Here is a 17,245-nt window from a genome sequence, read left to right as displayed (position 1 = left end):
CTATATAGATTCTTAGTTTTTTGTTCGCACGAAAATATAAGTCTCACCAAATAGACCGAATTGTAGTAAAAATGAATAATCCGTAAGCAACATATTTTTTCCTAGACTAACTAATATTAGTAGTTTGATTTGATATTTTCAATAATTTTGAGAAAAACTGTTTAGTAAATCTCGACAGTTCTCAAAGCAAACTATTTAGAAATTCATAATTTTTTCCATCTCGAAACCTTATATTGGGAGTTTGGGACAAAGCAAAAACAAATCTTAAGATCTTACCAAATCATATATTTTGACTAAAAAACACAATACTGTTCAGAAAAATTTAGTAGAAAACATCAAACGAAGTAAACTTTTTTTTTTCAGTTAATCAAAACAAAACTTAGACAGGAAAAGAACCAACATGACAGAATCTATTTTCACAACATATCAAGCCTATTGATCTACGGTTTTCTAGGTCTTGTAATCTCTATGTTTCTCCTCTTGATAGTTTTCTTGTTTCTGTTTCCTCGAGATATCCTCAGCATATCGTCGCCAATAGGCTTCCCTATCATCCCTCGGCATTTTGCTGTAGCGGATATCGGGTTTTAGCACTTGTTTAGCCGTTGACCAGGAATTAAGAACAGTCTTCCCGTCTTCTGTTGGTTGAGAAGCAGTTTCAGATGACAAGGCTTCAACAAGAAGAGCTTTGAAGTCATGAACACATCGCTGTGAAACACAATTAAAAGTTGTTTAGATGAAATAGGCAACCAAAGTATATATACCCAAAAAGGAGAGAAGACGAAAAGCGTCTTCAGTTTTGTTCTGATCTTAATGCAGCAAAATGCTGGTTTAATTCGGTAAGGTTTACAGATGAGTAGTACATGTACCTCATACAATGACTTTACGTGATCACGGAATAGCCTCTCTTTATCAGCAGGATCTAAATCTGGATTAGAGGCGCGTTTTTGCGGATCCCTCTCAAGTTTTGGCTTAGATTCCGTCCAGGATGCCTTATAGATGTTGAAGAAGGTAGCAAAGAAAGATTGACCAATCAGAATTCCCACAGAGTTAAAGAAACTATCTTTAGATGGCTACGTAAAAGAAGTAGAAATACCTCAGGGTCTCTGATTATTTCCACTAACAAAGCTTGATAAGAGGAGCTTGCCTCTTTCCTTCTAATTTTTTGTCGTACTCTTTCCACCTCTTGCACTTCTCTTTCTTTGCGTTTCCGCAACTCACGCTCCCGTTCTCTCAGTTTGTCCTGAATTCAGGAATCACAAAGACGTTTATACATGTGTCTATATAGTTTCCCCAATTTATGGCCAGAAAATCATCATTTTTATGTCGTATTCCAGAAACATAAACAAAGAGATCCAAATTTTTTGTATCCGCAAATAATTTTGTATCCAATGTTAATTTACCTCTTCGTCTCTGGCTTTCATCTCATGATCATCTCCCCTTCTCGCAGCTTTTAGCTCAGCAATGTATTCATTATAAAAAACCTCTCTGTCCTCGTGCGCAACGGATCTATATCTTGGTTCATTTCTCAGACTATCCTTCACCTAACCAAACAGGAGAGAAAAATATCATTTAGGTTGTAGTAGTATGTAGTATGCTAACCAGTTAAAAATGGTGCCAATCAAAGGATGAATTATAGAAGAGATGAGACACATAAAATTAATACTAGTTACTTTGACAAGTAAAATATTATAATTTCCTCAAACAGCATAAGTTCCTGAAAATTTCGAGACTCTATCTCTCTTATTTGCAAAGGGTAGAAACAAAAATCTGCTACCTACCTTGGACCAATGTGAATTTATTGGTACTTCTCTTTCACGTAGCATTGTCTTAAAATCAGAGGCAGCAGCTGAGCGAATTTCTTGTGCCTTTTGTTCAGCAGTCCGTTTCAAAGAAAGGACTCTGCAACATAAACAGGGAAAATATAAGAGCCAAGACAGAAAATAACTATAAGACACTCAAAAACCCATAACGGGCACGTCAACTGTACAGGTAAAAACTTTCCGAAAAAAGATCCACTGCAGTTACATGCAATTACACTAACAAAGTAAACATGTTCGTTAGAAACATTTAATTGTTTTTTAAGAAACAGTGAAGTTTTTTACTAACACAACAACTGTGATAAAGAGAATACAGATACAAATTACATGAAAAAACTATAAGTCGCCTCTTAAATAAAATGTGAGGGAAATAAAGCATGGCTGCCTGCACAATCAACATCTAGCTAAGCCTACTATTTTGGTTTAACCGCAAACCCAGGATTTTCTGTGAGCACTCTATATGAACCGGTCACACATCTAACAAACTAGTCAAAGAGAACATAATAAGCATTAGAGAAGAAATCCTTCTCTAAAAAAAAAAAAAAAAAAAAAAAACAAAGCAACAGGGAAAGACACATCCAGTGTAAAATTTAAGGTTATAAGAAAACTTTTTTACATAAATAATATATGATCGCAAGATATAGATTGGTACCTTTCTTTCAGCAAAGCCTCCCGTTCCTTCCGCTCAAGTGCTTCGAACCGGAGATCATTCCCCCATTTCTTTTTAAAAGTACGATAATCAGTGTGTTGATCAATGTCCTGGAAAAAATCAGGATGATAATAAATTCCCACAAGGGATATAGAAATTGAGAACATCCCAAACCAAATAATAATAATATTTTAGGACATCCAAAGTACAAATAAATTCAGTTCATTAAAATGATTTACCGTAGACGCTTCATCCAGCAACTGCCTGAAACCTTCAATAGCTGCCTTATGAGCAGCACGCTTTTCCCTACGTTCTTCTTCAGCGCGTGTCTTTACGTACTGCTCGAACAAAGATCTTCTAACAGAATGACTTGGTACTGCCTGAAAGAAAAATGAACTCTCCATATAAATACATAATTAAAAAAGTCTACTAACAGAATGACTTGGTATTGCTTGAAAGAAAAACGAAATGATAGGAAAACTGAAAAATTAACACATCACTAGTTCCTCAGCATCACAATGTTTCTGGGTGGGGTGGATAAACAATAAAGCATAATGGCTCTAAATCGTCAAAGCTTTACGTAGCTAATATTGCAAAGAACTAACTGGAAATGTACAAGTTGCAAGCGAATCCAAGGAAAGAAACATAGACGTGAAATGTAAAAACAGGAAAATATATCAAAATATGGTGTCGATCTTTAGGTTTGACACACCTTAAAGCGAGGGTCAAAGATAATTTTTGGCAATTCCTTCTCCCATTTAGAAAACGGTGCTATTCCTTTCTCTTTCAGCATTTCCTGCCAGGATACAGTAATAAGGAACAAGATATTAGAGAATAAACTTCAATTTGGATAATTTCATGTTTTTCACTAAAAGTTGGCACCGTTATCAATGATAATTAAACATGCAAAGAATTACGACATTCCAGTATTTCAACAAGATCCATATACAAAAATTTCAATGCTTGAAACATGCAAAGCAGTATGACATTCTGATATACCAACAAGATCCATCTACAGAGGAAAATTTCAATGCAAGATGTTCTCTTCTTCTCTAGAATGCTTCTGAATGGCTAAATTTAACTAGCAGAAAGAAAAACATGATAAAAGATATATATACCACACCCTACATCGAAAAAGACAAATAAGAGTATCACAAGCGCTATTCACAGATCCAGGCGACAGTACCTTAAACTGTTTGAAATACTCTTCCTTCGATGGTCCGCTATCTTCATCTTCGGAATCTGAAGAAGAATCAGAAAGGTCACCAGCTTCAGGAGCATCTTTTACCTTACCCGAACCGTTTCCACTTTCTCCACTTGGTGTGACCTCAATTGCTTTACCACCATTTGCTTCAGATGTTGTCGTAGATGAGACAGGCACTCCCGAATCATGTAGTTTCTTTTTCACTAAATCCAGTGCAGTCGAACCAAAATTTGTAGTTTTTAGAGATGCAGCATCCCGGCCTCCATTGCTAATAGCAGGTGCGCTCAAACTTGCTTGGTCAGAACCCTTTTCAGTTAAATCAGTACTAGGCACAGAAGCTAAACTCTCCACAGCCCTCTCCTCCGGTTTCTTCTCCAAATCTTTCACCTCTGCCGGAATTTGCCAACTGCTAACCTTTGTTTTATTGTTGTAGTAATACTTTTTGCCGTCATTTGTGGACACAAGAGCCCAATCCGTCCCAGGTAAATTCTCCCTACATTCGGTACAAGTCAGATGAGATCTGTATAAGCTGTACATACTTTAGCAGGCTGGATGTTACTTAACAAAATATAAATTTATTGATTTCATGGGAATGAGATAGTTGGCGACCTAGTAAAAGATTCATACACGAGTAATAAAACGATATAATGTCTCAGACTAACCAATCTAACATGTATCAATAAAAATATGACAACAAATTTTATCATAGAAAGCCTAAATCTGAGAACTCACATAGAAACAGGAATTGGCTGCACCGGCACTTTATCAGGCTGCAAAAGTTAAGAAAAAAGTATAGATTACAAATTGCTTAAAAACTCTAAGGATTAGGGAAACATGAAGATAATGTGCATGCATTATCAAGGTAAAATCAGACAAATATCCTTCATCTGTCGTAGCATCAAATCGCAAGAAAACCATATATACGGCCTGTGAATAACTTAAGGTGCACTTTGAAACAAATTAGATGCTCTTACAACAAGATTACTGCAATAATGTAACTCGACAATCTTAAGCAACTTCACAACTGTGGTAGTATATGTAAACCAAATTTGGATACTAAATATAAGTCACAGAAAATAGAGAATTTTCAGCAGCTAATGAACATATGACATCTATGACTTTCAAAATAATCTAAATCAAAGTCCTATTATAATTTTAAACTTTGACACAAACACCAAAAATGCAAATACCTATTATAGACACGAACTCTCCTAAGTGACATGTCGTGAAGGGAATAGCCAGGATATGATATCAATTGTGTATGGAATAGACATACTAATGAACAAGCTATGTAATCAGCTATACTCACCTCCCCTCCAAAACCAGGAGGCTTTTCGTAGGTCGATTGCCCTGTAACGGAATTATAATAGTAAACTACTCCTGTTTCTGATTTATGTGCAGTCCAGGCATCCAACCGATTCCCTACTGGTTGAGTCCCAGCTCTGTCATCTGCAAAATACAAGATGATCCTGATAAAGGGTATGTAGACTAAATAGAATAACCATTAAGGTCAAACAGCTCTTACATGGATCAGTAATCTATCATGAAACCTCGAGCATACCGATTCCTGAGAGTGCTTCTGTTTGTCCGGGAGATTTATCAAGCTGATGACCTGGTAATGCATGAACGTTGCCAACACTTCCCATAGGAATGGCACCAAGAGGTTGAGAACCAGAATATGGTACGTTAGGAGAGATTCCACGAACTGGAAATGGATATGAACCAGGAAAGGGAGTAGGACGTGATAGAAATGGTCCCCTGGGAATACCACCCATAGGAGGGGGCTGCAACCACACTCCTTGAGGCGCTCCAGGCATTGTAGGCTGTGAGTGATATGGAGGATACATGTGGGGACGATTAAAAGGGTTGACTTGCGGAGGACCTCCAGACATCCCGGGTCTTGGAGTTGTAGAAAAAGGGTTGGAACCAAGAAAAGCAGGCGGAGATATCATTAGTCCAGGAGGGGCGAGTGTTCCTGGTCGACCAAAAGGCAGATTTTGTAGCATGGGCGGATTAACATTTGATGAGGCAGCTGCATTGGAACTCCATTGTGCAGTAACAGAAGACGGAACAGACTGAGAGACAAAACCTGTATTAGCAATCTGCACAACAGCAAAAAAATACAGCAGGGAACTAATTTAGAGACTAAATGGAAACGACCTGAATACAAATAAATCAACATGAGTTCAAAGCATATACCAAACAAGGTTAAGCAATGACAAAGTCTATTAGTGAATTTTAATCAGAATGACCCAAAATTTCGATACTCAATAAGCGAGAAAGATTTTCATAGCTGGTGTTGGCGTACATACCCTATCTAAAGACATGAATTCATCTAATAATAAAGAACACTTCTGTAATTGTAATTCAGTATACCACACGTTCTTGTATAAGGTTCTACTCAAAACCACATCAAAAACAAGAACTAAAACCAAGATAAAGCCTCTCTAGGAGTATAACAGCATTCAAGATGAACCAAGATATGTAAACAATCAGAATCGAGAATGAACAACATACAGACATAGAGGGTTGCTCCTTCAGCTCCGATTGAATGCCTGGAGAGACGCTCGAAGCGTTGGCCAAGACTGGACCACTTGGAGGAGGACGGACGGAGATACCCTGTCCAGTAGATACCGCCGTCGTATACGGCGGTTCCGCTGGATTATCCCCTTGCATCGGAGTAGATATGTAGCGGTATCAAGTAACAGTCGCCGAGAAGAAATCGCCGGCGGTTTCGTCGACGCTAACAAAGAAGTTAGGGTTTAGGTGAGTGGAGGAATCACAGAAGTCGCTGTTCCCCGATTCAGGAGAGGACGTACTTCAGCCGACGGTATAGATAGATCGTAGGATGATTGAAACGATGGACGGCTGAGATTTTACGTCCCGTGGAACTAAAAAAGGAAGGATGTGTTTTATTATTTACTGGAATAGACCTTATATTTTAAGATTAATTTCAGGATGGCCCAGTTTGTTTATCTGTGTAGATTTTACCCACCGCAGTTATGTGTGTAAGTGTGTTTCCTTTGACGTACATTATGTTATACGACTGCGCACGTTGTTAATGTTTTTAATTAAAAAAGTGTATAGAAAAAGCCTATTCAAACTTTAAGAAGGATTCGAAAGTTGACCTGAGAAAACAACACTTGATAAACATGTTTCTTTTTATAACCAAGAGATCCGTATAGCTCATATTAATTTTGGGAATGTATGAAATGGAACGTCATACAATATTTGTCTATCGTTGTAACTTGTAAGCAATCACAATAGTCAATTATGATTGGTATTACTTGAAAGATATTTTTTAAACTATGTTTTGCCAAACCCTGGCCTTCACATAGGTAAATCAATGTTATACCACCAAAAATTAGTCAACGAAACGATGGGTTCTTGTACAGTTAAGGAATATAGACGATCGAATCATAAAACTGAATCAATTTTTCAAACAATTAGTAGCAGCCATTGGATTTCAACATCAACCCTTTTAGTTTTATTTATTAAACCGTATCTTTCAATCATATATATCTGACTGGGAAGTGAGAACATGTATTCACACCTACCACTCGCTATGGTCGGAGGAATCTGAGCCATTAGCTAATTGATGTTAAAGCCATTTTCGTTTTTATTATATGGAACATAAAAGTGTGGCTGAGGTGCCGACGACTCGGACCCAAATGTGGAAGAATCCAAAAAGCAAAGTATTACGAACTAGTTGTTAGGTCGCCGACCTCTCAAGATACCAATACGATACCCAAGATTTTCTAACGTATTGAACTGATGATAGACTAAATTAAGAATGACTAGCCCATATAGTTTTTTTTTTTTCAATTTACCAATAAGAAAAGGGAACACAATTTATTTTAATAACGCGCGTATAACGCGTTCCACCAAAAAAAAAAGCAAAGCATAAAAAAAAAATAAGTTGAATTCAGAGAGGGCTTTATTATAAGTCGCATATTCTTCTTCTTCTGGGTCGCATAGATACAAAAAGAAAGGGGGGCACGATACACGATAGACTCTCCACCGATCATCACTGCATTCTCCAATCTTCTGCCAATCCCTCCCTCCCTTGTCTCTTATCGATTTGAAATTTTCTTATCCGAAACCCTAAGGGTTTATTATACAAGTTTCGCTGCTACCGTGTGTTGTTGTGTTCAGTGTTCACGCTGCTGTGAGACATTCGTTATTGTGTATGTTTTATGTGCGTTCTTCTGGCTGTGTCGTCGGCGGAGAGATGCGTCAATTAGGTGTCATTGGTGAATAACCGATTGATAAATGAATCTACAATCTTCTTCTTGTCCTCGTTTCGATTTGTCCCACGCTTATGTGTCTCGTCGTATGTTATGTCCGTGCTCTAAATTAGAGCACGGCGGCCTGATTGTGTTTTGCGATGGATTCGCGAAGAGACGGGTCCTCCGTCGGAAGTTCAGAGTTCATTCTAATTCGAATTTGAGGTTTGTTACCAGCGGAATTCGCAGTAGCGATACGAAGAACATAAAATTAGCGGATTCAGCGAGAAGAGCTTCAAGAAGTCTTGTGGTCACTCGTTTCTCCAATGAATTCGAGGATGAAGAAGAATCGTCGCAGGAGTCTGTAATTAAGGGTAACCAAACCAATTTCACTAGCTTTAGAGAAGACCCGATTGTGGATAAGCTCAGGACTCAGCTAGGTACAATCCATCCACTCCCATCACCACCTATTAGTCGTGATGCGATTGGTTTGTTCGCGTTCTTCTTCTTTGTTGGTGTTCTTTGTGACAAGCTATGGACATGGAGAAAGAGGCGGAGACAGATGAGCAATGACGTAGGCCAAAGAGGACAAGGGACATGGCCACAGGTTCCAACTAGCTTCTCTCTGTCACTTGAGAAAGATTTACAAAGGAAAGAGTCTGTGGAGTGGGTTAACATGGTGGTGGTGAAGCTTTGGAAAGTTTATAGAGGTGGGATTGAGAATTGGCTTGTTGGATTGTTGCAACCAGTTATTGATGATTTGAAGAAGCCAGATTATGTGCAGAGAGTTGAGATCAAGCAGTTCTCTCTTGGGGATGAGCCTTTGTCTGTTAGAAATGTTGAGAGGAGGACATCTCGCCGTGTCAATGACTTGCAGTAAGTTTTGTACCTTGGTGCTATTGCCTATGATACTTGGTCTCTCATATGTTAGGTAACAATCCCATTGTGTTGGTGGATCAAATGGTGGGATTGTTCTTACTTGGTTTCAGTTGTTATTGTGGAAGCTTTAGTGAGTTTTATTTTAGGTTTGTTTTAAATTTGATTCGAGGGCATGTAACTTTTGACATCAGTGATATTTTTGGGCATAAATCCTACGGATGTGATACACTACTGTTCACTGCATCTTGGAAGTTTTCTCTCTGTTGGTTCGTTTGGAGCTTGGATACTCCAAACTGTTCACGGCTCAGTTGAAGGTTGCTTATGCTCTTATGTTTCTTCTTATAGGTACCAGATTGGTCTTCGGTATACTGGTGGTGCTCGGATGTTGTTAAAGCTCTCTTTAAAATTTGGTATTATTCCAGTAGTCGTGCCAGTCGGCATTCGGGATTTTGACATTGACGGTGAGCTATGGGTTAAATTAAGATTGATTCCCTCTGCGCCTTGGGTTGGAGCAGCATCATGGGCTTTTGTATCACTTCCAAAGATCAAATTTGAGCTTGCACCATTCCGATTGTTTAATGTAATGGGTATGAGTTAATAATAATACTCTATCAATTATTTGGTTATTGTTAAGTTGTTGACCACATATATAATGTGGAAGGTTATACTATTAACTTTCCCAGAATAATGTGGAAGGACATCTCCTCTAGTTTTACGATGATGTACATTATCACCTGCTCATATCATTTTCGTCTTTTTTGCATGAATGCTTTGGATGATGACATCAGGAATTCCTCTTTTATCAATGTAAGTCTTGCCGATCCTTATTTTTTTTTCAATCAATGGTTCAATACTGGATTGGTTTAAGCGCTTTGTACTTGATAAGTTGTTTCCTGTTCAGATGAGGTTTAAAGTTGTAGAGAGTAGTTTTGTAACTTCTTTTAGCTATATGTTTGTTTTCATTTCTTCTGTGATTTTTGGGAGCATTACATTAAGTTGCAATACTGCATGGTTTTGATCAGATACTGGTATTCATTTTAGCATTTGCCATTTGTTGATTGTTTATCCTCCTTGATTTTTGGATGTATCAGTTTCTTTCCTCCTTACTTTGCTTCATCTCGCTCAGGTTCTTGACCAAACTGCTGACAGAAGATTTGCCTCGATTATTTGTCCGCCCAAAGAAAATTGTCTTGGATTTCCAGAAAGGAAAAGCTGTTGGGCCTGTTTCAGAAGACTTAAAATCGGGAGAAATGCAGGAAGGGAACAAGGATTTTATTGGGGAACTGTCTGTTACTCTTGTAAATGCCCAGAAACTTCCATACATGTTCTCTGGTAAGTTATACTCGCTCCACAGTCTTTTTCTTCTTCAATTCATTGTTCTCTAGCGGTCTGTGTTGTTGTATTGTCTATATACACCCGTAAGCTCATTTGAATTCGTTGAACTTAAAAACCAGATATACTAATACTATAGCAGATTTAGTGAATTCTTCATCAATTTACATGTTCCTTCATTCAGTATATTTTGTTTGATAATTTGTAACAGGTAGAACAGATCCATATGTTATTTTACGAATAGGTGATCAAGTTATCCGCAGTAAAAAGAACAGTCAAACTACAGTGTTTGGGGCTCCTGGTCAGCCAATCTGGAATCAGGTTGAACTGCCTACTATATCTTAATGGCTTATTCATAATCTGGTGGTGAATCAGTATTTGTTAAATTGCTCAAATTTATCTATCATAAATATGGTCAGGATTTCCAATTCCTTGTTTCAAATCCTAGAGAGCAAGTGTTACAAATTGAAGTCAACGACTGTCTTGGATTTGCCGATATGGCTATTGGTAGCGGAGAGGTAAATTACCTTTCTATTTCTTCTATTTGTAATCTGCAAAAGAATAGCTCAATATGTTAACATAAATGATTCCTTAAGATGATGATTGTCTACTTCAGTGGCTAGCCTTTTTAACCAATCCTGTTATTCTCTGCACAATGTTTCAACTAAAGGGTTTGAATTGAGAAGATGAGACTGAGAACTATCAGAAATGCTATATAGCAGCTTGCTGTTAATTTATGATGTAAATTATGCAGATTGAATGAGTAAGAAAAACAGTAGGTGAACAATAGTTGCCAATGACAATGCCGTTGCTGTATTAGTAGTACCTGGTATTATGCGAGTATGTCACCTCATTGTTCAGGTTACGCATCTTATCGGTTATTGATCTTCTTGTCAGTATAGAAAGGTCACCTTTATTCACTTAGCTATTCTTGGCACAATTCCAATTCCGGCTTCTATTCAACTAATTCACATGTTTTCTGCACAAAACCTGACAACGCATATAATTGTTTATTGATGCTGTAGTTTGAGTAGTGCCTCTGCTCTGATAACATTGTCACTATTGCTTACCTATTAATCTGCGACTCTACATAAATTACCAGGAAAAGATGAATAACAAATTTTCTGTCTACATAACCTTATTACTTTATTATACATCCAGGTTGACCTTGAATCACTGCCAGATACTGTTCCTACAGACAAAATTGTTAGTTTGCGAGGTGGTTGGAGTTTGTTCGGAAAGGGATCTGCTGGAGAAATACTACTCCGGCTTACATACAAAGCATACGTGGAGGATGAAGAAGATGATAAACGCAACGCAAAAGCCACTTATGCAGATGCTTCTGATGATGAAATGTCTGATTCGGAAGAACCTAGGTCATTCGTACAGAATGACAAGATTCCTTCTGATGATATTAATCAAGAGTCATTTATGAACGTGCTGTCTGCATTGATTTTGAGTGAGGAGTTTCAAGGCATAGTTTCATCAGAAGCTGGGAACAATAAACTTGATGATGGTGAATCAAGCGTGACACCAGTTCCTTCAAAGGCTGGGGCGGACTCAAAATCTCGACCGAAAGATCCTGCCAGTGGGGACATATCAGATTTAGAAGTGAAAAATGCGGATGCCGATAGAGGTTCTATTGGTGATGGAGGTATATGGAGGCTCTGTCTTATGATGATTTTGTTTCTATGGTTGCTTGTTCTAAAACTAATAAGCTTTCTTTTCAGGATTAGCATTGTTGTGGTTCAGTGTAATCACTTCTGTACTGGCGCTCGTTGCTATCAATATGGGCGGCTCGAGTTTCTTCAACCCGTAACATGGTGTTGTATGGATCACTAGCGATTTATTTTGCCAAAGTAAGTCTGTGAACCTAGAAATGAGAACTTTGTGAGTTCTGCCTATATCAGTCGAATTCATTGAGTACATATGGAATCTCTGGGTATAGTTGAGAACCAACCTTGCAATCTTTTCTGGAATCACTGTGTCGATTTTTACTTGGCGTAATTTCTGTTTTGGCTTTATATATACTCGAAAAGGAGTTGCCATTTAGATAAAACTATGCCCACTAAGTTGAAAATGATGAACCAAAGTTTCTGTAATTGAGACGATACTGAGAATCTGGCATTACTATTTACAGTAGAAACGTAAAAACCATTGTGGTGTATTTTAAAGATTGTGCAATTTGCGCAATGGTCTGGCTAGTCTTCTATTTAATGTGTCATAGTCTTGTTCTGCAGTTTGCATTTATTAGTGTCCTATTGTTGATTGACTGACCAAAGCCACTTATCTAATGGCAGGTTGGTTAATTTTCTCTTCCCGGCCTTAGAGATGGCTTATAACGAGGTCACAGTTTTGTGTTTACATTCTAATGCATTTAGAAGAGGGGCGCTTATTGGCGAGACAAAGTTTTAGGGTCCATTTCACCCAATCTCTTACAACTGTGAATCAACGTGTTATAGTACATGAGAACAATTATTCTCTGTTCAAATAAAGATTAATTTTTCTGCAAGGATTCCATTACACATTGCACGAAGACACCTGCTATTAGCAGTCACCAACTTGTAGGCTTGAGAAAAGTGTGGAAGTTTACACTTAGAAGTAGTAATGAGTTTTTTCACTTAGCTTTTTCTTGTTCGTCTTCTAGTTTTGTTCCTGTTGTTGGATACAGCAACTGTAATATTCTGCCATTGGTATGCTTTTTGGAGCAGCAGCAAAAGGTTAAATGGGGATATCGATGCGCAGTCTAAACAAGGTACATTTTCATCTTCTGTTTGTTTCCCTGGTTTATTGGCTTTCAATCTTGGTCATGTTGAATCATGTTAGGAAGATCTTAAAGTTCTTCATGTCTCTCAAATAGCTAATCTCTTTTCTTCCCAATCTACTCATCTTTATGAGCCCGTCTGGTGAAGGGAAGATATTAAACACCTTGCTTTATTTTGTTTGAAATAGTATTTCACAACCCGCAACGTAGGGAACACAGTTCAGTACACTATAGGCCTCTCTATAGCTATGATATGAATGAATCTTTTGTTTTGGTGTTTGCGTATAGCAATTTACAGATTACAATAATCTTACAAACCGTGAAATGTCTGCATCGCCTTTCTCTCTAGGATCAATTCGTTGTTGCTACACACTTGCACAGGGTGGAAATATTAATACTTTTGGTCTATGAATTTGTTTTTCTCAGGGCTTTAAACAACAAGCCAAAGGCGCAGGAAGTCTCCATGTCATTGTCTTGTTGAGAAGATGTCTTTTCAATGTTGAGGTAACATGTTTCCGTTAAAATTTTACAGAGTACGATAACAATATATATAATACGTCTAATAAAGAGAAGTCGCGAAAACCAAAAGATTATGTTTTTGGAATAATTGATTTTGATACTGCTCAAATCATGGGGTTATATATATAATGTTAAACACGAATGCAACCTACAGATTAACGTGTTCCAGATGCATTACTTAATTGCACGTTAAGAGGACGATTAGATCTGAAGAACTTATGCAAATCAAAGAACATTAACAAAAGTAAACCAGTTTTATAAAATAAAAACGAGATCGTTGGTGCTTTAAATAATGAGATTTTTCAGAAAAATGAAAAATCAGTAATGAAAAGGAAGTGCAGAAGAAAACAATGATAAAAAGGGATTAATAAGTGAGAAAAATAATACTTTAAAAACAAAAATGAGGGAGAGAAATCACGTGAAGGAGTTGAGATCACGTCAGGCACATGTGGAGGTGGACAGTCCTCGTTTCTAGATTAGTTTAGTTTTAGTTTTGTTAATCTTCAACTCTCTTTCTTTGGTTTCTCCGTTCTCATTTGTCCTTTTCTTTCTCCACTTTTTAACAATGTACATATTTTCTATAGAACTATAATTAATTGTTTAGTCATTCATTAATTATGCACCCCAATATTTCATAAATGACTATTAATATTCTTCATATAAGTTTTCTTCACACTTATTTCTAAATTATGGAGCTACGAAGTAAAATCAGTACAGAAAAAAATAAATGGACAAAAACGGTTTTTTGTTGATGCTGAAATGACGCATGCGTTGATTTGCTTTGGACCAAAACAGTAATGTCTTGTGTTGGATTTATAAATAAAAACAAAAAACAAATTGGTGTATATAAACTATATATTATATAAATATTGGTGTCACTGATTGATTAGCTTGCACTTTATGCCATACCAATTTTCGATTAACCAAATTTCGATAGTTTGACCAAAAATAAAATAAAAACAAAAATTGCTGTTTTTATAAATTTGTCTATATGTATGGGTTGTATACAAAAATTGAAGTTAAAAGTTAAAATGAGTGAGAGTAGTTCCTCAAATAAAAGAAAATGGAAAAAGATTCTAAACACTTCCATTGAAATATGACTGGTAGTTGTAAATGTGAGAGTATGAATAGTTGGCATATGTAAAATATAGTTTCTTCTGATTTTCAAATATATTAAAATATAGTTTGTGAGATTTTGCAAGAGCTGGATGTCCTTCTCAAACAGGCCATCATCCCTGTAAATTATTTGTCTTAAAACATATTTTACAAAAAAGCAATTACTTTTGGTGACAATAAAAACAAAACTTTTTGAGCAATTGAGTACTTTAAAGTGTAACCAATTTTTTTAAAAAAGTCATTGATTTAATTATAGTTCAAGGGGATATTATTCTGTTTACTGCATAAACTTTTTTTTTTTTAACAGATCCTGAGCGCAAATTGTATTGTTATATAGTGTAAGATATTTAGAGCAATCTAACCAAATAAACAACATGATAGCTTCTTCTTCTTCGTTACCATTATTATGTTGGTACTAATAATGGTACCAATAATTTTCATATTTTGAATTCTGATGAAAAACATGGACATTGTAATTGTGTGGCAGATTCCCATAGAAAACGACTTTTTTTAATTACCTTTGATGTTTTCCGATAAATGTCCAAAATATTTTTGCTCCAATCATGACATATCCACCACTGTCACCTGTAGAAAGTATCAAAACGAAATGTTTGAGATGTATTCATATAAGCTATTATGATATGAAAAGTTGTATAATAATTAAAACATGTTTGCCAATAAACAAATATTGGATAGGCTAGTTTAGAAACTTTGGCATATGCTTTAGGTACATTATTAACAAAACAAGTAGAGGACTTCTTCACTTGCATTTAGAAAACAAAATTCAATACAATCTACCCTTAAAAAATGCATATAGAAAGAAAAAAATAATATCATATATACTGTATAAGTTTTCTTCATTTGAAACATGTCTTGCACTGCAGGCTTTGGATACCTCTTAATTTATTGTAACTTATACCAAAAGAAAAAAATATTTTCTAAACAAAGGTAATTTTCCTATTTAAAAGAAATTAAAACTGCTAGATTTTTGCCTTTTTTTAATTCTCTTTTACCTACTTATTAGCAGTAAATCTTCTAATTAAATATTATAAAACTGACTATATAACTAAATATTATACATAACACATGTGATAACATTACAACAAAGACTGAGTTATAATTGCTAAATCAACAAATATTTATAGCTTTTTATAAAAAAATAGAAAAAGACAAAACCAAGAAAAACATTATTATCATATTTAATAAAGAAATTTCAAAATTATCAAATTAATATATTTATAATTAATAGTAAAAGAAATAATAATAATAATGGTAATCACCTTGTTTTGTGGGATAAATGCAAATTAAGCAAGGCTGGCTTGAATCACGTTTATTATAAGAGAATCCTCTCTCTCCATCTCTCACTCTTCAGACACTTCCCCCATCTCATCCTCTCTCTCTCTCTCTGTCTCTCTCTCCATCCTTTGGATTCTTCAGGTACTCTCTCTCTTCCTCTCTCACAGTTGCTCTGATTCATCTTTTTGTCCGTTAGATCTCTCGAACTTCTTAGTCCATAGTTGCTACCAGACATACTTACTACCAGTGAACTATGTGGGGGTTTGAGTCTTTAACCCAACTCAGTCTTTCAAGCAAAGTTTCAAAGTTTGCTCTGCATCTTTTTTTTTTTTTTTGGAGACGTACTGTGTTTGATGGCTTTATAGGAGGACTAGATATGTAGATCTAAAGATAAGAACCAAAATCAAGTACTTTTATGTTTCCTTGTCTTTTCAACAAGTGTATCACTTTGGTCTTAGCACTGATATTTACAGAACAGCATAACTTCATGTCTCTTTGTCTCTCTGTTTACTAGCTCACTGTTTCCCCTCATGGAGTCCACACTGTAGTGCTCTCAAGTTAATTGCATACACACACACACGCACATGTATATAAATGTTTATGGATTCAAGAAACTAACACCGATAGTGTATTTTTGACATTCTGGTGGATTTATTGTGCTTATTTCTTGAGCCAAATCGATTCTGTAAAGTGATGGATCTGGAACTCTCAAGTTTAGTTGACTTTGAGCATAGTTTTTATCGATATTTTTTTTTTGACTTTGAGCATATTTTTTTGACATTCTTGAGACTTGTTGAGTTGTACAATGATGGATTTAAATGTTTTCAAAGTTTGTTTACTTACTGCATTTTGTTTGTTTTTTGTTTTGATGCAGTGAGGAGAGGAATCTGAGAGTGTCGGCAACATGTCGGATCTTCAGACACCACTTGTAAGGCCGAAGAGGAAGAAGACATGGGTTGATTACTTTGTCAAGTTCCGATGGATCATTGTCATCTTCATCGTCCTTCCATTCTCAGCCACACTCTACTTCCTCATCTACCTCGGGGACATGTGGTCGGAGTCCAAGTCATTTGAGAAACGCCAAAAGGAACATGACGAGAATGTCAAGAAAGTCATCAAAAGGCTTAAGGATAGGGATGCGGCCAAGGACGGGCTTGTCTGCACTGCACGTAAGCCGTGGATCGCCGTTGGAATGAGGAACGTTGACTACAAGAGAGCCAGGCATTTCGAGGTTGACTTGGGAGAGTTCCGTAACGTTCTTGAGATCAACAAGGAGAAGATGACTGCTAGAGTTGAGCCTCTTGTCAACATGGGACAGATCTCTCGTGTCACCGTCCCAATGAACCTAGCTCTTGCCGTTGTTGCTGAGCTTGACGACCTCACGGTTGGTGGACTCATTAATGGATATGGTATTGAAGGAAGCTCTCACATCTATGGTTTGTT

At 36.6% G+C, this 17,245-nt stretch overlaps 3 protein-coding genes across 4 annotated transcripts in view; 2 read left to right on the top strand and 1 right to left on the bottom strand.

Moving 5' to 3' along the window:
- On the bottom strand, positions 249-6,537 carry LOC104746382 (pre-mRNA-processing protein 40C-like). Its single transcript, XM_010467844.1, has 13 exons — positions 6,188-6,537; positions 5,232-5,772; positions 4,980-5,119; positions 4,403-4,440; positions 3,653-4,163; positions 3,179-3,262; positions 2,706-2,846; positions 2,470-2,576; positions 1,779-1,899; positions 1,401-1,541; positions 1,094-1,240; positions 867-989; positions 249-705 (listed from the first exon to the last, which is right to left on the bottom strand). The coding sequence occupies exons 1-13, from the start codon at positions 6,344-6,346 to the stop codon at positions 451-453; spliced, it is 2,508 nt and encodes an 835-aa protein (XP_010466146.1). The 5' UTR covers positions 6,347-6,537; the 3' UTR covers positions 249-450.
- LOC104746379 (tricalbin-3-like) lies at positions 7,623-13,689 on the top strand. Of its 2 annotated transcripts, XR_002035389.1 has the most exons (10): positions 7,623-8,772; positions 9,121-9,362; positions 9,564-9,582; positions 9,902-10,107; positions 10,319-10,428; positions 10,527-10,625; positions 11,269-11,761; positions 11,838-11,966; positions 12,755-12,862; positions 13,298-13,689. XR_002035389.1 is itself a non-coding variant. In XM_019236867.1 (9 exons), the coding sequence occupies exons 1-8, from the start codon at positions 7,943-7,945 to the stop codon at positions 11,924-11,926; spliced, it is 2,088 nt and encodes a 695-aa protein (XP_019092412.1). In that variant the 5' UTR covers positions 7,623-7,942; the 3' UTR covers positions 11,927-11,966; positions 12,408-12,619. The 2 variants fall into 2 exon arrangements, 1 of the variants encoding a protein (XP_019092412.1); XM_019236867.1 differs by lacking the exons at positions 12,755-12,862; positions 13,298-13,689 and adding an exon at positions 12,408-12,619.
- The window catches only part of LOC104746381 (delta(24)-sterol reductase), a gene marked incomplete in the record, with an annotated part of 3,648 nt that continues 2,237 nt past the window's right edge, over positions 15,835-17,245 (top strand). The window contains 2 exon segments of the mRNA XM_010467843.2: positions 15,835-15,943; positions 16,677-17,245. Of these exon segments, the coding sequence (XP_010466145.1) occupies positions 16,707-17,245 (539 nt within the window).

This window comes from Camelina sativa, chromosome 15 (genome assembly GCF_000633955.1).
Source record: "Camelina sativa cultivar DH55 chromosome 15, Cs, whole genome shotgun sequence".
Lineage (NCBI taxonomy): Eukaryota > Viridiplantae > Streptophyta > Magnoliopsida > Brassicales > Brassicaceae > Camelina > Camelina sativa.
This window is presented reverse-complemented; position numbering and strand designations above follow the sequence as displayed.